Source organism: Oncorhynchus keta, chromosome 21, assembly GCF_023373465.1.
Source record: "Oncorhynchus keta strain PuntledgeMale-10-30-2019 chromosome 21, Oket_V2, whole genome shotgun sequence".
Lineage (NCBI taxonomy): Eukaryota > Metazoa > Chordata > Actinopteri > Salmoniformes > Salmonidae > Oncorhynchus > Oncorhynchus keta.
The window spans coordinates 16,350,908-16,377,828 of NC_068441.1; the positions used below are offsets into that span (position 1 = coordinate 16,350,908).

Sequence of the window (26,921 nt, forward strand, 5' to 3'; positions counted from 1 at the left end):
AACATGACCGCAGGCGACTGCCGATTGACTGATCTAAAAATCAACTTGCATGATAAATAATTACTAATTGTTATTTGTAGATCAGTCAGTCAGTCACAATTTAACCATGATACATTGATGTTTTGAGCCATAGACTGTAAAAGGAAAGGGGGAAGTATTCGATCAAGCGACACCATTCAAATCTAAATCCAATTGTATTTGTCACATGCGCTGAGTACAACTGGTGAATACTTTACATTAACATGCTTGCTTACTACCCCTTCCCAACAATGCAGTTTTAAAATAAAATACTAAGATAAGGAATCAAATACACAAGAATAGAGCTACAGTGCATTCAGAAAGTATTCAGGCCCCTTTACTTTTTTCCACATTTTAATTCTTTACAGCCTTATTGTAAAATTGATTAAATTGTTGTTGTTTTCTCATCAATCTACACACACAATACCCAATAATGACGAACCAAAACCAGGATTTTAGAAATGTTTATATTTATTAAAAATACAAAAACAGAAATATCACATTTACATAAGTATTCAGACCCTTTACTCAGTACTTTGTTAAAACATCTTTGGCAGCGATTACAGCCTCGAGTCTTCTTGGGTATGATGCTACAAGCTTGGATCACCTGTATTTGGGGAGTTTCTTCCATTCTTCGCTCCAGATCATCTCAAGCTCTGTCAGGTTGGATGGAGAGCGTTGCTGCACAGCTATTGTCAGGTCTTGTCTTGTTTTGCACGCTTTGTACAATTGAATACATGCTCTCAGGGTAAGTAACCATTTATACTGGATTCAGGGATTCAGGAACAAGGATTCAGCATACTGTTACTTTTAGAACAAAGGTTTCTCAGAAACTCAACTTTCACTTTAGCAATGACATCTTAACATTTCAAACAAATACAATACCAAAGCACTTCAAGTCAACTTTTCAATAACACGTTTACAGTCTGGAACTCTTTTAGGGCAGTGATCTGCCTACACCCTTTGACATTTCACAGGTCTAGGACAGCTCTGGGCTTGACCTCTCTTCCTGACCTTGTGTGATATGATGCTGAGCATGCTTCTGTGTCAGTCAACAGTTCTTGTGGTGTTGCAGGTAAGTATGGTGTATGTTGTGCTGTGTGTGTGTTTTAGTCCATCACATTCTCTTTCAGGGGAACAGTTAATCTCGTCAGTGTATTGTTCTTTTGTGTTCAGTAGGTGACGACGATTGCGGCGGTACACTGCTCCTTCTGCAGTGCGGACGCGATATGAACATTCAGTGTCAGCTGGCTGTATGATGACTGCTGGCTTTCAGTGGCCATGCTCCTGGATTGTAACTGAATCTCCGTCGTTCAGTGGTGGCAGTGGTCTCGCTGACCTGTTGTAGTATCGCTTTTGTTGTTGATGTCTCTGTGCACGTTTTTCATGCATTTCCTTGTAGCTGACGACCTCAGGTTGCAGCTGCCGGTTGGTGCTGGGAAGGTGTGAGCGAAGACTGCGGCTCATCAACAGCTGGGCTGGTGATTTGAAGTTGTCAACTGGAGTGTTGTGGTATTCAAGGAGACTGAGGTAGGGGTCTCTCTTGTCTGCTTTTGCTTTGTCCATGAGTGATTTGGCAATCTGCACAGATTTTTCTCCCTACATTCAGGGTAATGTGGGCTTGTGGTGACGTGTGAACTCTCATGCTTTTGTGAAGGATTCAAACTAATTTGATTTGTAAGAGGGGCCATTGTCAGATATTAAAGTCTCTACAATGCCATTCCTGGCAAAGATTGCTTTCAGCTTGTGTATCACAGCTGCACATGTGAAGCTTGTCGAGTTTGAATTATCTGCTGTAGTAGTCCACTGTTACGTTGTAGTCCTCGTTGTTCTGGGTGAACAGATCGGTTGCCATGACCTGCCAGGGATCTGTCTGGGTTAAAGTAAGGTAACATTAGCTCTTTGGTGTTTGAGGGGCGTCGTTCAAGACAGGCGAGATTTTACCAGCAATGTCCTTTGTTTGCACATTCTAGGCCAAAATAAAACATCCAGTGCTCTCTGTTTGCACTTTTCCATGCCCATGTGTCCAGCATGGATCTTTGTCAAAATCTCTTCTCTGAAACTGGCAGAATTTATGATTTTCTCTCCTTTGAAAATTATTCAGTTGATATGTGATAGTTCATCACGATGGTTCCAGAACTCTGAGATACTCAAAGGGGATTTTCTCCTCTCCTCAGTCCATCCATCCTGTATGACTTTCCTCAGCTGTGTGAGTTGTGAGTCTTTTTCTGTTTCTGCTCGGCTCTCCTTCAGTTTTGTGTCACTAACTGGTAAGTTGTTGTACACAGTGTGCACTTGAATGTCTGAGGCTGCTGTCCTTGTAGGTAAGAAACTTCCTGGAGAGTGTGTCTGCGACAGGGATGTCTTTGCCTGGACGTTGAGTGATTGTGAAGTCGTATTTTTGTAGTTGAAGGATCTGTAGCCTTGGAGAGGCTGCGGCTAGTGGTTTCCTCATGATTGACTCGCAGGGCTTGTGGTCAGATTCCACAATGACTTGTCGTCTATATGTAATATAATAATAATAATATATGCCATTTAGCAGACGCTTTTATCCAAAGCGACTTACAGTCATGTGTGCATACATTCTACGTATGGGTGGTCCCGGGGATCGAACCCACTACCCTGGCGTTACAAGCGCCATGCTCTACCAACTGAGCTACAGAAGGACCACAAGATAGAAACGCTTACATCCAAACAGAATGGCGTACAGCTCCTTTTCGATTTGAGCGTTGTTGATTTCACAGTCTGTGAAAGATTTGGAAGCGTAGCCGATGGGCTTTCCTTCTTGCAGTAGCACTGCACCTAGTCCATACTTCGACGCATCCACTTGGAGTCTGAGCTCTTTGTTGGGGTCATAGTAGGCAAGGACTGGTCCTGGTTCTCTCGTGATCAAGTCTTTCAGTCTCTGGAAAGCAATGTTGTGTTGCTTGTCCCAGAGGAACTCACTGGACTGCTTTAGCAGCTGACGCAGAGGTGCATTAGCATTGGAGAGGTTGCGAACTTGGCTAAGTAGTTAACCATGTTATTAAGTACTGTTTCCAGCTCTGCAGGGTTATTTGGTGGATCCATTTCTTTTATGGCTGAGATCTTCTGTAGATCTGGCTTGATTCCATTCGCTGTGAGATGTCCGAAGTAGCTGACCTCTGTAGCGCCGACAGTGCTCTTCTCGGGGTTGAGCCAAATTCCTCTCTCGCGGGACCTTTGCAGCATCGCACAGAGGTTTCTGTCGTGTTCCTCTTTGGTTCGACCATACACTAGGATGTCATCCACAATTGACACAACTCTGTCGAGGCCTTCGTACACTTCGTCGATCTTTCACTGAAACTCGTCTTGGACTGTGGCAATCCCAAAAGGCAGGCAACAAAACCTGTAGCGTCAAAACGGTGTGTTAAATTCTGTGAGCTTGATAGCCCAGTAGCCTGCCCTGGCTTTCATGACACTTAAGTAGCGTGCTCCTGATAGCTTATGTGTGATGCCATTTAGCTTTGTTAAAGGGTAAACGGGGGGTTTGATAGCCTTGTTCAAGTCTCTTGGGTCAAGACATACTCTAAGCTTGCCTGTGCGTGGTTTCTCCACCAGCACTAACACGTTTACCCAATCTGTCGGTTCTGTAACCTTGGTGACTATGTCAGATTGCTCCATGCTCTCCAACTCTTTCTTCAGACAGGCACAGAGAGCAAGGGGAATCTTTCTCAGTGGGTAGACCACAGGGGTTGCGTCTGGGACAAGGAAAATGGTACATTCTCCTGGGAATAATCCTATTCCTGTAAAAACATCAGCAAACTCCTCCATTATATATTCTGTCTCTACTGGTGCTGTCACTGATAAAACTAGCTTGATGAGGTCCATGTCTAAACATGCTTTAAGACCTAGCACTGCAGGTGCTCGAGTGTCAACAGTGTAAAAGTCCAACATCATGTCACTTCCCTTATATTTGCATTTGAAAGTGCATGTGTCTTTTACTGGGAGCTGTTTACCATCATAACCAGTCAGTCTGCACGTGGTGGGCTGTAGCTCGCACTCAGATGTCAAGCTGCAGTACTTATTCAGAGGAATAATGTTTACTTGCACACCAGTGTCTAGTTTTAACTTTAGCTCTGTGCCTTGTTTTCCTATCTCAATGTCAGCAAAGGGTCTGTCGCTGATATTTGATTTTTCTGTCACTGAATCAATAAACAGTTCATCAGCATTTGATTCTTTGATTGACATTTCATCTTCACTCACTGAGTGTACTGTTTTTTCACGGTAAGCTCTGCACACTTTTACAAAGTGATTCCATTTCCACATTTAGTACACTGTTTGCCTTTAGCTGGGCAATTTCCCTGTTCATGGACTTTGTATCCTCAATATCCACATGTTTTGCGTCAATGTTGCTCTGTTATGGAGTTCTGTCTCTCTTCGTTCTGAATCACGCTCTCTGGGCACTAGAGGTGTGCTTTGATGTCTACCTGACTGTGTGGACTGCTTGTTCACGTGATGTGCTTCCGCCCGAAATGGTTTTCATCTAAACCTGTGCTAGCTCGTGAGATCTGGCTATGTCGATAGCTTTGTCCAGCGTTAGCTCAGACCCAACATTCAAAAGTTTCTCTCTCACTCGCAGTGAGTGTATTCCAAATACAATATGGTCCCTGACCATCTCATCCTTGTTTGCATAATCAGTCTTTCACAAGCAGATGCAGCTCAGTCACAAACTGTTCAAACGATTCGCTAGCTCCCTGTACTTTCTCATGGAATTTGTACCTAGTGAAATTCCTATTGGTCTTCGGCACAACATATGCTTCAAAATGATCGTAGTATGTTTTCAGTACCTTTGATTCAGCCTCGGTAAGTGTCGATGTGTTGTAAATATCTCTCCCTTTTTCACCGATCCAGAGGAGAAGGTAGTTGCACTTTTCCTCTTCTCCTGTTTCCTTCAGAGGATCCGTGAACATTAGCTCCACATGCTGTTTGAACTTGCACCATGCATCGGGTAGGTTTGTAGACTCTCAGTCCATTCGAGGTGAAGGAACTCCAGCAAAATCAATATTTTAGTCCTTTTACTCTGACACCATGTCTTGATTTGCACGCTTTGTACAAAATAATAAAATGCAGTACACCAGGGTATTTCTAAATGTAGCTCTTTATTAGCTAGCTATAACTGGCATGTACACGTGTCTCATACCATGATCAACTGAAGATAACCTCACCACCTGGGTGCTATTAACCAATCATAGCACAATATGATATGAAGGTAAAATGCATCCAATTACAATTCAGTAGGTTTACACATATGAATATTACAGGTCTCTCCAGAGATATCAGATCGGGTTCAAGTCCAGGCTCTGGCTGGGCCATGCAAGGACATTTCGAGACTTGTCCCGAAGCCACTGCTGCGTTGTCTTGGCTGTGTGCTTAGGGTCGTGGTCCTGTTGGAAGGTGAACCTTTGCCCCAGTCTGAGGTCCTGAGCACTCTGGAGCAGGTTTTCATCAAGGATCTCTCTGTACTTTACTCCTTTCATCTTTCCCTTGATCTTGACTAGTCTCGCAGTCCCTGCCACTGAAAAACATCCCCACATGATGCTGCCACCACCATGCTTCCCGTAGGGATGGTGCCAAGTTTCCTGCAGGCGTGACGCTTGTCATTCAGGGAAAGGAGTTCAATATTGGTTTCATCAGACCAGAAAATCTTGTTTCTCATGGTCCGAGAGTCTATCGGTGCCTTTTGGCAAACTCCAAGCAGGATGTCATGTGTCTTTTACTGAGGAGTGGCTTCCATCTGGCCACTCTAGCATAAAGGCCTGATTAGTGGAGTGCTGCAGAGATGGTTGTCCTTCTGGAAGGTTCTCCCATCTCTACAGAGGAACTCTGGAGCTGTGTCAGAATGACCATTGGGTTCTTGGTCACCTCCCTGACCAAGGCACTTCTCCCCCGATTGTTCATTTTGGCCGAGGCCAGCTCTAGGAAGAGTCTTAGTGGTTCCAAACATCTTCTATTTAAGAATGACGCCATGAGGCCACTGTGTTCTTGGGGACCTTCAATGCTGCAGAAATGTTTTGGTACCCTTTTGGTACCCTTCCCCAGATCTGTGCCTCGACCCAATCCTATATCAAAACTCTACGGACAATTATTTCGGCCTCATGGCTTTTTTTCCCCCTGGCATGCACTGTCAACTGTCAGACCTTGGTGTGTGCCTTTCCAAATCATGTCCAATCAATTGATTTTACCACATGTGGACTCTCAAGGATGATCAATGGAAACATGATGCACCTGAGCTCAATTTTGAGTCTCATAGCAAAGGGTCTGAATACTTATTTAAATAAGGTATTTCTGTTTTACCGTGAGGTAGCAGAGAGAACAGTCTATGACTTGGGTGTTTGGAGACTTTGACCATTTTTAGGGACTTCCTCTGACACCGCCTGAATGTCAGGAAGCTCAGCCCCAGTGATATACTGGGCCGTAAGCACTAACCTCTGAAGCGCCTTGCGGTCGAATGTAAAGCAGGTGCCATACCAAGCATTGATGCAGCCAGTCAAAAGGCTCTCAATGGTGCACCTGTCAATATGTTTTAAGGTATGTGGGCCCATGCCAAATCTTTTCAGCATCCTGAGGGGGATGAGAATTGAGGTGTGCTCAGCCCTTTGTTGATTGTAGTCCACGATCAGCTCCTTGTCTTGCTGACATTGAGGGAGAGGTTGTTGTCCTTCCACCATACTGTTTAGTCAACAGACTTAATGATGGTATTGGAGTCGTCCATGGCCACGATGTCATGGGTGAACAGGGATTACAGGAGAGGACTAATCACACACCCCTGAGGCAGCCCATGTTGAGGGTCAGCGTGGTGGATTGGGTCAGCATGGTGGATACAGACTGGGTCAGGGAGAGGTTGAAAATGCCAGTGAAGGCAGCTGGTCAGCGCATGCTCTGAGTATGCGTTCTGGTATCCATCTGGCCCTGTGAATTTTAACCTGTTTAAATTCTTACTCATATCGGCTACGGACAGCATGATTACACAGTCAACCGGAACAGCTGGTGCTCTCATGCATTGTTCGGTGTTGCTTGCCTCGAAGTGAGCACTGAAGGCATTTAGCTCATTTGGTAGGCTCCTGTGAGTTTTCAAGTCCTGCCACATCCGACGATCGTCAGAGCCAGCGTGTTAGGATTCGAACTTCGTCCTCTATTGATGCTTTGCCTGTTTGATGGCCCGTCGGAGGTCATAGCAGGAGTTCTGTATAAGCATCCGGATTAGTGTCCCGCTCCTTAAAAGCGGCAGCTCTAGCCTTTAGCTCAGTGCGGATGTTGCCTGTAATCCATGGCTTCTGGTTGGGATATGTACGGTCTCTGTGGGGACAACATCATTGATGCACTTATTAATGAAGACGGTGACTGATGTGGTAAACTCCTCAATGCCATCGGATGAATCGCGAAACATATTCCAGTCTGTGCTAGCAAATCAGTCCTGTGGCTTAGCAACCATTTCATCGGCCCACTTCCTTATTTAGCAAGTCACTGGTACTACAGTACTTCCTTTTTGAGTTTTTACTTGTAAGCAGGAATCAGGATAGAATTGGGACGGCAGGGTAGCCCAATAGAGCGGTGGACTAGCAACCAAAAGGTTGCAAGTTCAAATCCCCAAGCTGACAAGGTACAAATCTGTCATTCTGCCCCTGAACAGGCAGTTAACCCACTGTTCCTAGGCCGTCATTGAAAATAAGAATTTGTTCTTAACTGACTTGCCTAGTTAAATAAAGGTCTAAAAAAAAAAAGAGGTCAGATTTGCCAAATGGAGGGTGAGGCATTCCTGTGTGTGGATTTAGTTTTGTCTCCTTGTTGCACATGTGACATGCTGGTAGAAATTAGTTAAAACGATTTCTGTTTCCTTGCATTAGATAAGAAAAATAAGATGACTTACATTTACATTACATTTAAGTCATTTAGCAGACGCTCTTATCCAGAGCGACTTACAAATTGGTGCATTCACCTTATGACATCCAGTGGAACAGCCACTTTACAATAGTGCATCTAAATCTTTTAAGGGGGGTGGGGGGGTGAGAAGGATTACTTTATCCTATCCTAGGTATTCCTTAAAGAAAAGACTTGTGGAGCTACACTACTCTTGCTAGTATCACTGCTCTTAATTAAGCATTATATATATATTTACTTATTTGCTAGTATAACTGCTCTTTATTAAGCTTGACGCATCGGCCTCAAGGCTTTCATCAGAGCTTTTGTCAGTTATTTTTTAAATTAGCACGCATATGTAGACATAGCTCCACCCACATCCGTTCAATGCATTGAACGGGGTTAGAGTCCCTGCATTAAAATCACCGGTCACTAGGAGCATTTTCTTATTTGCTTATGGCCCTTTAACAGCTTGTTGAGTGTGGTCTTAGTGCCAGCAATGGTTTGTCGTGGTAAATAGACACGAAAAATATATTAAACTCTAAAGAGGTATTTTAACTCAAGCGAGCAGAACGTGTGGATTTTAAAATGATCGGTTCAAAGACATACATCTGGTTTATTAGAAGCAATTATTGGTACCATGATTGTTTAAAATGAAAATATTTACACAAAGATTGACCACGAAGATCGACATTTGTCCATTCACTATAACCGGGATGATATTTTCTGCGAACAATGCCTTTAGTATCCTGCAGTAATGCGGTTGCCTTGAATGGGGGGAGGCAGTCGTTCTCCCCTGATTGAAGCGCGATGCTTGTGAAGCTTCACACTGTGCTTCTCGTCCGTTAATCAAGCAATCCCACTTCATATACGACATCAAATATCTTAACAACTGATCAAATTCAACGTTAAACTGATGTTGTGACATTGAACTCCTTTGGAATGTATCATTATTCTACGTTAGACTTCGCGATTTAATTACAGGCAAATACGTAGGCAACTATCTTTACCGGCCATTCAATGGAACGGGGTTTTCCACTAGATATCACATATACAAAGTCAAATTGCCTACAAAAATTAATAAAACTAAAATGAGCTTTTTGGTCTTAATTTGTGGTTATGGTTAGGCATACGGTTAGCAGTGTGGTTTAGGTTTGGGTTAGATTTAAAATATTTTAAGAGAGAGAAATTGTAGAAATGGGCGGGGTTTATGACTTTGTGGCTGTATTAACTAGCGACAACAATTCGCGGGCGACAGACTTGTTGATGTTGAGTTGGCACTTTGGCTTTTGATGTGAATTTTTTTTTTTAAGTCTGTGAGTAGGAGGCATGTGTTTATATATTATTTTAAAACGAATTTGACTTGGTTTATTCATAGCAGATCCATCCCATTTGTGCATGTGCTTATTTGTGAGACGGTGGTAAATTATCTGTTATAAATCAAAGTACTTCGTTTTCTGTATGGATCATTATTACATATTCCGCTTCATTACTTCGTTTACTTTCTGTGCAGGCTAACAAGGAGAGCAGCAGATGACGACGCGATGTCATTACGGAGAGGTCAGTGTTGTTACATTACATACATTTGCAACAATGTGGGGTAACTAGCCCCCCCACACAGTCCATTTACTGAAGAAGAAAAAAAGCCATGTTTGGTCAAATTTGGTGTGTATGATGGTCATGCTTAGACAAACAAACTATGAAGGGAAATAAGTGGCTGCAGTTTACACTATTTTAGTTATTTATTTAAATGTCACTTTTAGAAAAGGGACGTTTTTCCCAAGTAAATAAATCAAATATTGAAACAAAATGGCATTGCACATCTTACTATTAATATCATCACAGTAACAAGGTTTCCTTCCAATTGGTGACACATTTTCATGTGAATATTTTTTTTTTAAACGCAAAAAGGGAATTTTACCACCATGGTGTTTCCACCGAACTGACTTGTTGCAGATTAAATCAGTGTGGGATGATGCAGTGCACATGTTTTTTTTTGCTTACGTTTTCATGTACCGAGGGCCTCTCGAGTAGCACAGCAGTTTAAGGCACTGCGTGCAGTGCTGGCTGTGTTACTACAGATCCTGGTTTGATACCGGGCTGTGTCGCGACTGGGAGACCCGTGAGGAGACACAAAATTGGCCCAGCGTCTTCCGGGTTAGGGGAGGGTTTTGCCGGCAGGGATGTCCTTGTCCCATCGTGCTCTAGCGACTCTTGTGTTGCGGGCCGGGCGCATGTACGCTGACATGGTCGCCAGGTGTATGGTGTTTCCTCCGACACATTGGTGCGGCTGGCTTCCGGGTTAAGTGTGCATTGTACGGGTTGGCAGGTTTTTTTTCGGAGGACTCACAGCTCTGGACTTTTGCCTCTCCTGAGTCCGTAAGGGAGTTGCAGCGATGAAACAAGACTGTAACTACCACTTGGATATGGCAAAAAAGGGGAGTAAAAAAATACATAAAATACTTGTCATCACATTTTCAACTTACATTTACATTACATTTAAGTCATTTAGCAGACGCTCTTATCCAGAGCGACTTACAAATTGGTGCATTCACCTTATGACATCCAGTGGAACAGCCACTTTACAATAGTGCATCTAAATCTTTTAAGGGGGGGGGGGGGGGGGGTGAGAAGGATTACATTATCCTATCTTAGGTATTCCTTAAAGAGGTGGGGTTTCAGGTGTCTCCGGAAGGTGGTGATTGACTCCGCTGTCCTGGCGTCGTGAGGGAGTTTGTTCCACCATTGGGGAGCCAGAGCAGCGAACAGTTTTGACTGGGCTGAGCGGGAACTGTACTTCCTCAGTGGTAGGGAGGCGAGCAGGCCAGAGGTGGATGAACGCAGTGCCCTTGTTTGGGTGTAGGGCCTGATCAGAGCCTGGAGGTACTGAGGTGCCGTTCCCCTCACAGCTCCGTAGGCAAGCACCATGGTCTTGTAGCGGATGTGAGCTTCAACTGGAAGCCAGTGGAGAGAGCGGAGGAGCGGGGTGACGTGAGAGAACTTGGGAAGGTTGAACACCAGACGGGCTGCGGCGTTCTGGATGAGTTGTAGGGGTTTAATGGCACAGGCAGGGAGCCCAGCCAACAGCGAGTTGCAGTAATCCAGACGGGAGATGACAAGTGCCTGGATTAGGACCTGCACCGCTTCCTGTGTGAGGCAGGGTCGTACTCTGCGGATGTTGTAGAGCATGAACCTACAGGAACGGGCCACCGCCTTGATGTTAGTTGAGAACGACAGGGTGTTGTCCAGGATCACGCCAAGGTTCTTAGCGCTCTGGGAGGAGGACACAATGGAGTTGTCAACCGTGATGGCGAGATCATGGAACGGGCAGTCCTTCCCCGGGAGGAAGAGCAGCTCCGTCTTGCTGAGGTTCAGCTTGAGGTGGTGATCCGTCATCCACACTGATATGTCTGCCAGACATGCAGAGGTGCAATTCGCCACCTGGTCATCAGAAGGGGGAAAGGAGAAGATTAATTGTGTGTCGTCTGCATAGCAATGATAGGAGAGACCATGTGAGGTTATGACAGAGCCAAGTGACTTGGTGTATAGCGAGAATAGGAGAGTGCCTAGAACAGAGCCCTGGGGGACACCAGTGGTGAGATCGCATGGTGAGGAGACAGATTCTCGCCACGCCACCTGGTAGGAGCGACCTGTCAGGTAGGACGCAATCCAAGCGTGGGCCGCGCCGGAGATGCCCAACTCGGAGAGGGTGGATAGGAGGATCTGATGGTTCACAGTATCGAAGGCAGTCGATAGGTCTAGATGGATGAGAGCAGAGGAGAGAGAGTTAGCTTTAGCAGTGCGGAGCGCCTCCGTGATACAGAGAAGAGCAGTCTCAGTTGAATGACTAGTCTTGAAACCTGACTGATTTGGATCAAGAAGGTCATTCTGAGAGAGATAGCGGGAGAGCTGGCCAAGGACGGCACGTTCAAGAGTTTTGGAGAGAAAAGAAAGAAGGGATACTGGTCTGTAGTTGTTGACATCGGAGGGATCGAGTGTAGGTTTTTTCAGAAGGGTGCAACTCTCGCTCTCTTGAAGACGGAAGGGACGTAGCCAGCGGTCAGGGATGAGTTGATGAGCGAGGTGAGGTAAGGGAGAAGGTCTCCGGAAATGGTCTGGAGAAGAGAGGAGGGGATAGGGTCGAGCGGGCAGGTTGTTGGGCGGCCGGCCGTCACAAGACGCGAGATTTCATCTGGAGAGAGAGGGGAGAAAGAGGTCAGAGCACAGGGTAGGGCAGTGTAAGCAGAACCAGCGGTGTCGTTTGACTTAGCAAACGAGGATCGGATGTCGTCGACCTTCTTTTCAAAATGGTTGACGAAGTCATCTGCAGAGAGGGAGGAAGGGGGGGAGGGGGAGGAGGATTCAGGAGGGAGGAGAAGGTGGCAAAGAGCTTCCTAGGGTTAGAGGCAGATGCTTGGAATTTAGAGTGGTAGAAAGTGGCTTTAGCAGCAGAGACAGAGGAGGAAAATGTAGAGAGGAGGGAGTGAAAGGATGTCAGGTCCGCAGGGAGGCGAGTTTTCCTCCATTTCCGCTCGGCTGCCCGGAGCCCTGTTCTGTGAGCTCGCAATGAGTCGTCGAGCTACGGAGCGGGAGGGGAGGACCGAGCCGGCCTGGAAGATAGGGGACATAGAGAGTCAAAGGATGCAGAAAGGGAGGAGAGGAGGGTTGAGGAGGCAGAATCAGGAGATAGGTTGGAGAAGGTTTGAGCAGAGGGAAGAGATGATAGGATGGAAGAGGAGAGAGTAGCGGGGGAGAGAGAGCGAAGGTTGGGACGGCGCGATACCATCCGAGTAGGGGCAGTGTGGGAAGTGTTGGATGAGAGCGAGAGGGAAAAGGATACAAGGTAGTGGTCGGAGACTTGGAGGGGAGTTGCAATGAGGTTAGTGGAAGAACAGCATCTAGTAAAGATGAGGTCGAGCGTATTGCCTGCCTTGTGAGTAGGGGGGAAGGTGAGAGGGTGAGGTCAAAAGAGGAGAGGAGTGGAAAGAAGGAGGCAGAGAGGAATGAGTCAAAGGTAGACGTGGGGAGGTTAAAGTCGCCCAGAACTGTGAGAGGTGAGCCGTCCTCAGGAAAGGAGCTTATCAAGGCATCAAGCTCATTGATGAACTCTCCGAGGGGACCTGGAGGGCGATAAATGATAAGGATGTTAAGCTTGAAAGGGCTGGTAACTGTGACAGCATGAAATTCAAAGGAGGCGATAGACAGATGGGTAAGGGGAGAAAGAGAGAATGACCACTTGGGAGAGATGAGGATCCCGGTGCCACCACCCCGCTGACCAGAAGCTCTCGGGGTGTGCGAGAACACGTGGGCAGACGAAGAGAGAGCAGTAGGAGTAGCAGTGTTATCTGTGGTGATCCATGTTTCCGTCAGTGCCAAGAAGTCGAGGGACTGGAGGGAGGCATAGGCTGAGATGAACTCTACCTTGTTGGCCGCAGATCGGCAGTTCCAGAGGCTACTGGAGACCTGGAACTCCACGTGGGTCGTGCGCGCTGGGACCACCAGATTAGGGTGGCCGCGGCCACGCGGTGTGGAGCGTTTGTATGGTCTGTGCAGAGAGGAGAGAACAGGGATAGACAGACACATAGTTGACAGGCTACAGAAGAGGCTACGCTAATGCAAGGAGATTGGAATGACAAGTGGACTACACGTCTCGAATGTTCAGAAAGTTAAGCTTACGTAGCAAGAATCTTATTGACTAAAATGATTAAAATGATACAGTACTGCTGAAGTAGGCTAGCTGGCAGTGGCTGCGTTGTTGACTTTGTAGGCTAGCTGGCAGTGGCTGCGTTGTTGACACTACACTAATCAAGTCGTTCCGTTGAGTGTAATAGTTTCTACAGTGCTGCTATTCGGGGCTAGCTGGCTAGCTAGCAGTGTTGATTACGTTACGTTGCGTTAAAAGAACGACAATAGCTGGCTAGCTAACCTAGAAAATCGCTCTAGACTACACAATTATCTTTGATACACAGACGGCTATGTAGCTAGCTATGTAGCTAGCTACGATCAAACAAATCAAACCGTTGTGCTGTAATGAAATGAAATGAAAATGTGATACTACCTGTGGAGCGAAGCGGAATGCGTCCGGGTTGTTGAGTGCGGAAGTTCTATTCAGTAGACGTTGGCTAGCTGTTGGCTAGCTAGCAGTGTCTCCTACGTTAAGGACGACAAATAGCTGGCTAGCTAACCTCGGTAAATTAAGATAATCACTCTAAGACTACACGCTCTAAACTACACAATTATCTTGGATACGAAGACAGCAAAGACAACTATGTAGCTAGCTAACACTACACTAATCAAGTCGTTCAGTTGAGTGTAATAGTTTCTACAGTGCTGCTATTCGGTAGACGGTGGACGTTTGCTAGCTGGCTAGCTGCTGGGCAGATAGCAGTGTAGACTACGTTAGGACGACGAAATACGAAGTTGCAATAGAAGTGCTGACTGTTTCACTTTTGTTGACCTCTTTCTTTTCCTTTTTCTTCTGTCACAAACTGTTGCATTAAATAGTAATTGTGCCTACTTTGGTCTTGGTACATAAAATACTTGTCATCACATTTTCAACTTGTCACAAACTGTTGCATTAAATAGTAATTCTGCCTACTTTGGTCTTGGTACATGCGCTCTAGCCAACAGCTCTCAGATACAGTGCAGGTATGCTGTGCGGCTAAACTAGTATACATGATGAGATTATTATGGATAAGAGCAAGAATTTTTTATTTGTCAAACGGCAGTCAACGTCTAATTTATTTATTTATTTTTAACTTTATTTAACCAGGAAGGCTAGTTGAGAACAAGTTCTCATTTACAACTGAGACCTGGCAAAGATAAAGCAAAGCAGGTCGACACATACAACAACACAGTTACACATGGAATAAACAAACATACAGTCAATAATACAGTAGAAAAAGTATATATATATACAGTGTGCAAATGAGGTAGGATAAGGGAGGTAAGGCAATAAATAGGCCATGGTGGCGAAGTAATTACAATATAGCAATAAACACTGGAATGGTAGATGTGCAGAAGATGAATGTGCAAGTAGAGATACTGTGGTGCAAAGGAGCTAAATAAATAAATACAGTATGGGGATGAGGTAGTTGGCTGGGCTATTTACAGGTGCAGTGATCTGTGAGCTGCTCTGACAGCTGGTGCTTAAAGCTAGTGAGGGAGATATGAGTCTCCAGCTTCAGTGATTTTTGCAGTTTGTTCCAGTCATTGGCAGCAGAGAACTGGAAGGAAAGGCGGCCAAAGGAAGAATTGGCTTTGGGGCTGACCAGTGAGATATACCTGCTGGAGCGCGTGCTACGGGTGGGTGCGGCTATGGTGACCAGTGAGCAGAGATAAGGCAGGGCTTTACCTAGAAGAGACTTGTAGATGACCTGGAGCCATTGGGTTTGGTGACGAGTATGACGCGAGGGCCAGCCAATGAGAGCATACAGGTCATAGTGGTGGGTAGTATATGGGGCTTTGGTGACAAAAACGGATGGCACTGTGATAGACTGCATCCAATTTGTTGAGTAGAGTCTTGGAGGCTATTTTGTAAATGACATCACCGAAGTCGAGGATCGGTAGGAGGGTCAGTTTTACGAGGGTATGTTTGGCAGCATGAGTGAAGGATGCTTTGTTGCGAAATATGAAGTCAATTCTAGATTTAATTTTGGACTGAAGATGCTTAATGTGAGTCTGGAAGGAGAGTTTACAGTCTAACCAGACACCTAGGTATTTGTAGTTGTCCACATATTCTAAGTCAGAACCGTCCAGAGTAGTGATGTTGGACGGGCGGGCAGGAGCATGCAGCAATCGGTTGAAGAGCATGCATTTAGTTTTACTTGCATTTAAGAGCAGTTGGAGGCCACGGAAGGAGAGTTGTATGGCATTGAAGCTCGTCTGAAGGTTAGTTAACACAGTGTCCAAAGAAGGGCCAGAGGTATACAGAATGGTGTCGTCTGCGTAGAGGTGGATCAGAGAATCACCAGCAGCAAGCGCAACGTCATTGATGTATACAGAAGAGAGTCGGCCCGAGAATTTAACCCTGTGGCACCCCCACAGAGACCCCCCGCAGAGGTCCGGACAACAGACCCTCCGATTTGACACACTGAACTCTATCAGAGAAGTAGTTGGTGAACCAGGCGAGGCAATCATTTGAGAAACCAAGGCTGTTGAGTCTGCCAATAAGAATGTGCTGATTGACAGAGTCAAAGGCCTTGGCCAGGTCGATGAATATGGCTGCACAGTAATGTCCCTTATCAATGGTGGTTATGATATTGTTTAGGACCTTGAGCGTGGCTGAGGTGCACCCATGACCAGCTCTGAAACCAGATTGTATAGCAGAGAAGGTACGGTGGGATTCGAGATGGTCAGTGATCTGTTTATCTTGGCTTTCGAAGACCTTACAATGACAGGGAAGGATATATATAGGTCTGTAGCAGTTTGGGTCTAGAGTGTCTCCCCCTTTGAAGAGGGGGATGACCGCGGCAGCTTTCCAATATTTGGCAATGTCAGACGATACGAAAGAGGTTGAACAGTCTAGTAATGGGGGTTGCAACAATTTCGGAAGATAATTTTAGAAAGAGAGGGTCCAGATTGTCTAGCCCGTCTGATTTGTGGGGGTCCCGATTTTGCATTTCTTTCAGAACATCAGTTATCTGGATTCGGGTGAAGGAGAAATGGGGAGGCGTGGGTGAGTTTCTGTGGAGGGTGCAGGGCAGTTGACCGGGGTAGGGGTAGCTAGGTGGAAAGCATGGCCAGCCGTAGAAAAATGGTTATTGAAATTCTCAATTATAGTGGATTTATTGGTGGTGACAGTGTTTCCTAGCCTCAGTGCAGTGGGCAGCTGGGAGGAGGTGCTCTTATTCTCCATGGACTTTACAGTGTCCGAGAACATTTTGGAGTTTGTGCTCCAGGATGCAAATTTCTACTTGAAAAAGCTAGCCTTAGCTTTCCTAACTGCCTGTGGGTATTGGTTCCTATCTTCCCTGAAAGTTGCATATCATGGGGGCTATTCGATGCTAATGCAGAACGCCACAGTTTGTTTTTGTGCTGGTCAAAGGCAGTCAGGTCTGGAGAGAACTAAGGGCTATATCTGTTCCTGGTTCTAAATGTTTTGATTGGGGAATGCTTATTTAAGATGGTGAGGAAGGCACTTTTTAAAGAATAGCCAGGCATCCTCTACTGACAGGATGAGGTCAATATCCTTCCAGGATACCCGGGCCAGGTCTATTAGAAAGGCCTGCTCGCTGAAGTGGTCCTTCTGTAGCTCAGTTGGTAGAGCATGGCGCTTGTAACGCCAGGGTAGTGGGTTCGATTCCCGGGACCACCCATACGTAGAATGTATGCACACATGACTGTAAGTCGCTTTGGATAAAAGCATCTGCTAAATGGCATTTATTATTATTATTATTATTATTATAAGTGTTTTTAGGGAGCGTTTGACAGTGATGAGTGTTGGTCGTTTGACCGCAGACCCATTACGGATGCAGGCAATGAGACAGTGATCGCTGAGATCTTGGTTGAAAACAGCAGAGGTGTGTTTGGAGGGCAAGTTGGTTAGGAATATCTATGAATTTGGGGTTGTACCTGGTGGGTTCATTTTGTGAGATTGAGGGCATCAAGCTTAGATTGTAGGATGGCTGGGGTGTTAAGCATGTCCCAGTTTAGGTCACCTAGCAGCACAAGCTCTGAAGATCGATGTGGGGCATTCAATTCACATTTGGTGTCCAAGGCACAGCTGGGGGCAGAGGGTGGTCTATAGCAAGCGGCAACGGTGAGAAACTTGTTTCTGGAAAGGTGGATTTTTAAAAGTAGAAGCTCAAATTGTTTGGGTACAGACCTGGATAGTAAGACAGATCTCTGCAGGCTATCTGCAGTATTTTGCAACACCAGCCCCTTTGGCAGTTCTATCTTGTTGGAAAATGTTATAGTTAGGGATGGAACTGTCAGGGTTTCTGGTGGTCTTCCTAAGCCAGGATTCAGACACGTCTAGGACATCCGGGTTGGCAGAGTGTGCTAAAGCAGTGGATAAAACAAACTTAGGGAGTAAGCTTCTAATGTTAACCTGTTAAGTCGACCCTCTACTTTTTCGAACATTCTGTTAAAAATCGCGCAACATTTCAGCGCCCTGCTACTCAGGCCAGGAATATAGTATATGCATATGATTAGTATGTGTGGATAGAAAACACTCAGACGTTTATAAAACTGGTTAAATCACGGCTGTGACTATAACAGAACGTGCGTTTCATCGAAAAGTGCAGGAAAATCTGATCACTGAAAATGGAAATAAATATCCATGCGCGACTTCAAGGAATTGTTCAAAGTGAACCGAATTAAATGAGGCCGAGGTTGCAGTGCCTACAGCATTTTTTCGAGACAGACACCTATAGAATTGACATCGCCTCCTGATGAATTTTATCGCTTATTAACGTGTACTAATACCTAAAGTTGCATTACAAAAGTATTTCGAAGTGTTTTGTGAAAGTTTATCGTCGACTTTTTGAATTTTAAAAAATGACGTTACGTTATGAAACGCTATTTTTTTCCGTTTATCACACAGTCTTCATAGATCGATATCTAGGCTATATATGGACCGATTTAATCGAAAAAAAGACCCAATAGTGATTCTGGGACATCTAGGAGTGCCAACAAAGAAGATGGTCAAAGGTAATGAATGTTTTATATTTTATTTGTGCGGTTTGTGTAGCGACGACTATGCTAATTATTTTGTTTACGTCCCCTGCGGGTCTTTTGGGGTGTTACATGCTATCAGATAATAGCTTCTCATGCTTTCGCCGAAAAGCATTTTAAAAATCTGACTTGTTGCCTGGATTCACAACGAGTGTAGCTTTAATTCAATACCCTGCATGTGTATTTTAATGAACGTTTGAGTTTTAACTAATACTATTAGCATTTAGCGTAGCGCATTTGCATTTCCAGAGCTCAGGTAGGAGCAAGAGGTTAACATGCATGAAACCAAGGCTTTTACGGTTACAGAAGTCAACAAATGAGATCACCTGGGGAGTACGAGTGGAGCTAGGCACTGCAGGGCCTGGATTAATCTCTACATCACCAGAAGAAAAGAGGAGGAGTAGTATAAGGGTACTGCTAAAGGCTATCAGAACTGGTGATCTAGGATGTTCGGAACAGAGAGTAAAAGGAGCATGTTTCTGGCCACGATAGACTTGATTCAAGGCAAAATGTACAGTCGTGGCCAAAAGTTGAGAATGACACATTTATTTTCACAAAGTCTGAAGAGTTATCAGATGAATTGCAATTAATTACAAAGTCCCTCTTTGTCATGCAAATTAACTGAATCCCCCCCAAAACATTCCCACTGCATTTCAGCCCTGCCACAAAAGGACTAGTGGTTCTCTTGTTAACACAGGTGTGAGTTTTGACGAGGACAAGGTTGGAGGTCACTCTGTCATGCTTATTGAGTTCGAATAACAGACTGGAAGCTTCAAAAAGAGGGTGATGCTTGGAATCATTGTTCTCCTCTGTCAACCATGGCTACCTGCAAGGAAACACATGCCGTCATCATTGCTTTGCACAAAAAGGGCTTCACAAGCAAGGATATTGCAGCCAGTAAGAATGCACCTAAATCAACCATTTATCGGATCATCAAGAACTTCATGGAGAGGGGTTCAATTGTTGTGAAGAAGTGCTTCAGGGCGCCCAAGAAGGTCCTGGCGCTTGCTGGACTGTCTCCTAAAGTTGATTCAGCTGCAGGATCGGTACAGAGCTTGCTCTGAAATGGCAGCAGGCAGGTGTGAATGCATCTGCATGCACAATGAGGCAAAGACTTTTGGAGGATGGCCTGGTGTCAAGAAGGGCAGCAAAGAAGCCACTTCTCTCCAGGAAAAACATCAGGGACAGACTGATATTCTGCAAAAGGTACAGGGATTGGACTGCTGAGGACTGGGGTAAAGTCATTTTCTCTGATGAATCCCCTTTCCTATTGTTTGGGGCATCCGGAAAAAAGCTTGTCCGGAGATAAGGTGAGCGCTACCATCAGTCCTGTGTCATGCCAACAGTAAAGCATCCTGAGACCATTCATGTGTGGGGTTGCTTCTCAGCCAAGGGAGTGGGCTCACGCACAATTTTGCCTAAGAACACAGCCATGAATAAAGAATGGTACCAACACATCCTCCGAGAGCAACTTCTCCCAACCATCCAGGAACAGTTTGGTGACGAACAATGCCTTTGGTGACGAACAATGCCTTTGGTGACGAACAATGCCTTTGGTGACGAAGAATGCCTTTGGTGACGAACAATGCCTTTGGTGACGAACAATGCCTTTGGTGACGAACAATGCCTTTGTTCCAGCATGATGGAGCACCTTTCCATAAGGGGAACAAAACATCGATATTTTGGGTCCATGGTCAAGAAACCCCCCAGACCTTAATCCCGTTGGGAACTTGTGGTCAATCCTCAAGAGGCGGGTGGACAAACAAAAACCCACTAATTCTGACTAACTCCAAGCATTGATTATGCAAGAATGGGCTGCCATCAGTCAGGATGTGGCCCAGAAGTTAATTGACAGCATGCCAGGGTGGATTGCAGAGGTCTTGAAAAAGAAGGGGCAACACTGCAAATATTGACTCTTTGCTTCAACTTCATGTAATTGTCAATAAAAGCCTTTGACATTTATGAAATGATTGTAATTATACTTCAGTATTCCATAGTTAGTATTCCATAGTTACATCTGACAAAAATATCTAAAGACACTGAAGCCGCAAACTTTGGAAATTAATATTTGTGTCATTCTCAACTTTTGGCCATGACTGTACAGACATGTATGTTAGGATGTGAGTACATTGGAGGTAAACCTAGGTGATGAGCAAGATATTGTCTCTAGAGATGTTTAAACCAGGTGATGTCACCGCATATGTGGGAGGTGGAACTAAATGGTAGGTTAAGGCATATTGAGTAGGGCTAGTGGCTCTACAGTGAAATAAGACAATCACTAACCAGGACAGTGATGGACAAGGCATATTGATATTAGGGAGAGGCATGTGTAGCCGAGTGATCATAGGGGTCCAGTGAGTGGTTGGGCTGGCTGGAGACACGGCGACTTATACAGCTAGCAGGCCGGGGCTAGCAGAAGGGCCTTAGAGGGACGTCGCGATGGAGGAAAGTCTCTTTTAGCCTCCGCGTGCGGTGACGTCGATAGACCAGTCATGATGGATTAGTAGGGTTCCGAGTAGCAGAGGGGTCCAAGTCCAATTGGGAGAATAGGTATAGTGGCCCAAGAAAGTGACCGATGGATCTATTCAGCTAACAGCCCAATATGCTCTGGACAGCTAGCAGATGACATTCAGGGGACATCGTGATGGGGGGGGGGACTCTGGCAGATTACATCTGTAGTCCAGTTGTGATGGATAAGCAGGGCTTCGTTGAGTAAAATGGGCCCAGACCAATTGGAAAAAAAGGTATAGAAGAAGAAATTGGCCAATGGGCCTGTTAGCTAACAGCCCGATATGCTCTAGACAGCTAGCAGGCTAGCATTCAGGGGACGTTGCGACGTAAGGGCCAGCTGAGTACCCCCTCGAGCATATTATGTCGGTTGTCCAGTCGTGAAGGATCGGCGGTGTTCGGTGCCCCGTACTGGTAGAAGAAGGGGTCCGGGTATTGTAGCCCAGGAGTGGCTGATGGGCCTAGCATGGGCTAGCTCCAGGCTAATTGTGCTTGCTCCGGGACACATGTTAGCCAGGAGTAGTCACTTGGATTGCAGCTAGCTAGCTGCGATGATCCAGGTGAAAAGGTTCAGAGCTTGTGGTAGGAATCCAGGGATATGGAGAGAAAATAGGTCCGGTATGAATCGCATTGTACAAACTGACGAGAGGTTTCTGAGCTAAAGGTTAGCTGATGGTTAGCTGGCTAGTAGCTAGTGAGCTGGCTAGCTTCTGTTGGGGAATTCCGGTTCCGAGGTAAATAAAAATACTTTAGAAAAAACAGATCCACACCACATTGGGTGAGGCGGGTTGCAGGAGAGTATTTAAGTTGAGGTTTAGAAAATATATGCAAAGAAAAATATATAAAATGATATATACATGGGACAAGACGAAGGACAGACGTTTGACTGCTACGCCATCTTGGATTCAAGATAATCACGTCACCCAGTGGTGTAAAACTACTTTAAAGTTAAAATCGTTTTTTGTGGGATTATCTGTACTTTACTATTTATATTTTTGTCAACGTTGACTTTTACCTCACTACATTCCTAAAGAAAATAATGTATTTCTTTACTCCATACTTTTACCCTGACACACAAAGGTGTGTTATATTTTGAAAGGAAAATGATCCAATTCACTCACTTATCAAGAGAACACCTCTTGTCATCCTTACTGTCTCTGATCTGGCGGACTCGCTAAACACAAATACTTCATTTAAAATGTTTTTTTTTTTTTTAAATGTACCTTTTCATTTAACTAGGCAAGTTGGTTAAGAAAAAAAATCTTATTTACAATGACAGCCTACCAGGGAACAGTGGGTTAACTGCCTTGTTCAGTGGCAGAACTAATTATTTTTACCTTGTCAGCTCTGGGATTCGATCCGGCAACCTTTCAGTTACTGGCCCTGCCACCCCAATTCAATAAAAAATAATAGGAAAATTGTGCCGTCTGGTTTGCTTAATATAAGGAATTTGTAATGGTTTATACTTTTACATTTGATACTTAAGTACATTTTAGCAATTCCATTTACTTGTGACACTTAAGTATATTTAAAACCAAATACTTTTAGACTTTTACTCAAGTAGCATTTTACTAGGTGACTCTTTTTTTTTACTGGGAGTCATTTTCTATTAAGATATCTTTACTTTTAAGTTTGAGTACTTTTTCCCACCAATGATGTCACCAGGATATGACTCTCAATATTTATTGAAAAGGAGCATCAAGATCACCGTGCACTTTCACCACCATGTGAAGTTCATCATAATTTTTTAATCTGTAGCCTAATAAACTGCATGGTTTCCCGAGTCATAGTGGGAGGATTATACACCATGTCATTGCATCACTCCAAGTTTACTTCGATATGATGGTTGTTACAGTATATTAATATTTGCACATAAAGGTGTTTCCACTGCCATTTCTCGCATAATTAATTTTACAAACACAAAAAGATCCCACTGTCAAACGAACAAATGATCTGTTGGCATTTTTTAAATTGTAAAGAAAATGACTATTTCCATCACAGCTGTTGTGATTTTTTTTATATGGTATGATTTTACTCTCTTAACCTGTGGATAGAAATGTGATTTTATTTTAGGACCCTCTTTTCATTTTCACGCCAAATCATGTCCAAGTCATCCTACAGCAGTCAGGGAAAGTGTCGGGATCATTTTTTGTGACATAAAGTAGCTTCTGTGAGAATTCAAGGAGCTTAAAATATATTTTTGTTTTTATTTCTATAGTGCTATAATTAGTGTTCAATGTTATCAGGAAGGGGATCCGGGACTGAACTGTATGGAACACTTTTCTTCAGTAGGATGAGAACATCTAAAGAGTAAGTCCAAAGGCCAGCATATGGCGATATTGAGTCGTTTCATCTTACTGTCCAAAAGCAATGCAAGATGAAACGACTCAATATCGCCATCCTCTGGCCTTAGGGCTGTCTCTTAAAATGTTCTCATCCTTTCTTCTCCCTGCTCTGTATTTTTCAGTAAATGTGGCCATCCTTGTGCTGCTGGCAGTAGCATTTCTGATCATCGTGCAACGGAATCTCCTGAATCTCAATGACTTCCTTAGAAGTGAGAATCCAGGTAAATGTTTCCATATCTGGTAGTGGGTGCAATTTTTAAACACTCTGTTTTCTCATACAACATTTAGGGTGCTGATGGATATGTGTAGTGTTCTGCATTGTGTGGTCTTTATACCACTGACTGCATTACAGATCACCCTGATCTAAACTGAAGTGAATTGAACTGAATGTTTTTCTTGCAGATGCAGTGCCAGGTATGATTCTGCCATTTGAGTCTGAGTTTTCTCCTGAGCTCAGACCAGACCTTGTGAGAACTGGGGAGAAGATCCCAGTGGTCATTACTGCTGCAGAGGAGAGACTGGGAGCTGTGGTAGCTGCCATGAACAGTGTCTACCAGAACAGCAAAGCCAACATTGTGTTCAACATTGTGACCATGAATGACACTGTGGATCACCTCAAGTGAGTGATTAACACGTTACCTCTGCCATGCTGTTAATAAAAAGCACAACAGAGACTTGTTTGAGGCTGAATGATGTTAGTGTTTTTAATGCCCATTTCAATCCCCAGAGTGTGGATGACTAAGACTCAGCTTAACAATGTCAAGCACAAGATCATCATATTTGAGCCCCAACTTCTCAATGGGAAGATTACCAAAAATCCTCAGAAGCTTGACTCTGTGAAACCGGTGAGGCAGACCACATGTATTATAGATGTTGATATTCATAGATAATACAGTGAGCTCCTAAAGTATTGGGACAGTGACAATTTATTTTGGCTCTGTAGTCTAGCATTTTGAATTTGAAATGATACAGTGACTATGAGGTTAAGTGCAGACTGTCATCTTTAATTATTATTATTTTTAACTTTAGTTTATTTGGTAAATATTTTCGGAACTCTTTCTTGAACCTTATTTATTGTTGGTTAAGGGCTTGTAAGTAAGCATTTCATGGTATGTGACACAGTTTTATTTACATTTGAGGGTATTTTTATCCATATTGGGAGAACTGTTTATTCTATTCTTATTTACAATAAAAGTTACTCCAAAATGACACAATATACATACTGCTGTTAATATTAATACTACTCGTTTGCTTTATTGGTTTTAGTTGACCTTTGCCAGATTTTACATGCCGGTATTCATACCAGATGCAGAAAAGGCCATTTATTTGGATGATGACATCATTGTACAAGGTAGCGCTTAACTGAACATGATAATGTTTTGCACAGTAAGATTATTTCTTAACTGAAAGAGAATAAAGAATGAGAAGTAAACATATGTTTGCAGGGGACATCCAAGAGCTTTTTGACACAAGCCTAAAGTCAGGTCACGCAGCTGCGTTCTCAGACGACTGTGATTCTGCATCCACAAAGGGCATCGTTCGAGGGGCCGGGACCCAGGTACACAACACCAGCTGTAGACAAAGAAAATAGTGATTAAAGCCACTGTATAAAAACTAATGATGTGAAAGCATATTTATTTTGTACTTTGTGTCATATATCAAATATTGGCAATGATTTGATCTTCTCAAGTATGTATTCCTTTAGAACAATTACATTGGCTTCCTGGACTTTAAAAAAGAGGCCATCAAGAAGCTGGGCATGAGGGCTAACACATGTTCCTTTAATCCCGGAGTGATCGTGGCCAACCTGACGGAGTGGAAGCGTCAGAACATCACCAACCAACTGGAACACTGGATGGAGCTCAACGCACAGTAAGTCACCTGGAGGGCCACACAGCCAGTGTCAGAATTCCCACAGCCCTTCAGAGATGAAAAAAAATCTCCCATAGATTGTAAACTATTGTAAAGCACTCAGTTTGAGTTTATTTGCTTTAATTTGATTCCATTGTCAGAGAGGACCTCTACAGTAAGAACCTGGCAGAGAGTATTACCACACCTCCCCTGCTCATTGTTTTCTACAAACACCACTCCAGCATCGACCCCATGTGGCACGTCAGACACCTAGGTAAGAACTGTTACACATTTCTCGACAGACCGTAGTATTTGATTAGATAGCCTTCATATAATGTAGCAAGTTTCCCCACTGAGCCAACAGCTGTTTTCCCACCAATGTTTTTGCACTTGCAGTGGAGAGAGGGCACATGTGTGGGGGTAAGAGAAGTTGAGGAGGAACTGTTCAGGGGGGGATCTTTGCTGTCTGTCTCCATGTTTCCCTAACAATGAGCTGCAGACAGCCCTGGCACACTTAGTGATGCAATGTTGTATCAGCATTGCCCTTTCTGACTGGCAGCCTAATTTATTGGCCTTTGTTTGCATAGAAACTCAGTATTGCTCTATTTTCAGGGGCTACTGGTGCTGGAAACCGCTACTCTCCCCAGTTTGTGAAAGCTGCCAAACTCCTCCATTGGAACGGACATTACAAACCATGGTCCAGGACCTCTTCATTCACCGAAGTCTGGGACAAGTGGTATATTCAGGACCCCATGCGTAAATTCCATCCAGTTCGGAAACATGCAGGGGACAAGTAGACTAAAGCAGGGATGTGACCAGACGACAGCTCGTCTGCCTCTACCTGTCTGTCCTCCCAAAGTGACTTCTCAGGAACCCAACGTGATGCAAGCCCATTCCAGTGATATGTCTACTGTTTACCATGCAGTGATGTAGATCTCAGGCAGAGACAGCGGCATGTTACAGATAGAAATGTCATACGATACATCTCAATAGTCTAGTAGTGGTCTTATTTCACATCAGTTGAGATGCGCCAATGGTTCTATGCTTAGCTTCATGAGACAAGATAATAATGTGCCTGTGTTCAGGAACGAGCCCTCTAACCATTTGCCAAGATTGCCTCTTTCGTTAGACTTTTACTTTGATTCATTCTGTCAGAACAAGGATCAATCTTTGTTACTGCTGGTTGTCTCGCACTTTAACTCTTTTGTATATCAGTACCACAACACTAAACTTTAAACAACAAATAGTTATAAACAAGCTTGAAGCCTACTATCCTTTCTCTTGATTGCATTTTGCAAAGGATGGATATAATGGTATACACAAACCACTATGGTATCAATACATGTGCAATAGCATGTGTCGAATAGCTTATTTACATCGACACTTATCTAGAGTGCATACATTCTCATACTGGTTGCCCGTGGGAATCAAAACCACACGGGACCAACTCCTATGGGTTTTATTTTAAAGTATTCTCAACCGCTACACGCCTCCTGATAATGTGGTGATTGCTTACAGCTGTTACAAGTCAGTCAGGGCTTATTTTTGTACAAAGGATTATTCTAGCAGATAAACATTCAAATTGTGTCATCCTTTTGTAAAAGAAGCTTAATAAAAGCAAGTCAACTACCTGGAGTCTTGGTT

The 26,921-nt window shown here is 44.2% G+C and overlaps 1 protein-coding gene across 5 annotated transcripts; it reads left to right on the forward strand.

Moving 5' to 3' along the window:
• Window positions 1-564: 564 nt before the first annotated feature.
• On the forward strand, window positions 565-26,908 carry glt8d1 (glycosyltransferase 8 domain containing 1). Of its 5 annotated transcripts, none has more exons than XM_035796755.2 (10): window positions 565-1,548; window positions 9,410-9,456; window positions 23,549-23,647; window positions 23,829-24,045; window positions 24,154-24,271; window positions 24,693-24,777; window positions 24,872-24,984; window positions 25,132-25,298; window positions 25,439-25,551; window positions 25,890-26,908. In XM_035796755.2, exons 2-10 carry the CDS (start codon window positions 9,441-9,443, stop codon window positions 26,072-26,074), a joined length of 1,113 nt encoding a protein of 370 aa, XP_035652648.1. In that variant the 5' UTR covers window positions 565-1,548; window positions 9,410-9,440; the 3' UTR covers window positions 26,075-26,908. The 5 variants fall into 5 exon arrangements, with proteins under 5 accessions (XP_035652648.1, XP_035652644.1, XP_035652646.1 ...); XM_035796751.1 differs by lacking the exon at window positions 565-1,548 and adding an exon at window positions 4,799-4,842; XM_035796753.2 differs by lacking the exon at window positions 565-1,548 and adding an exon at window positions 9,100-9,212.
• The last annotated feature ends 13 nt before the right edge of the window (window positions 26,909-26,921 follow it).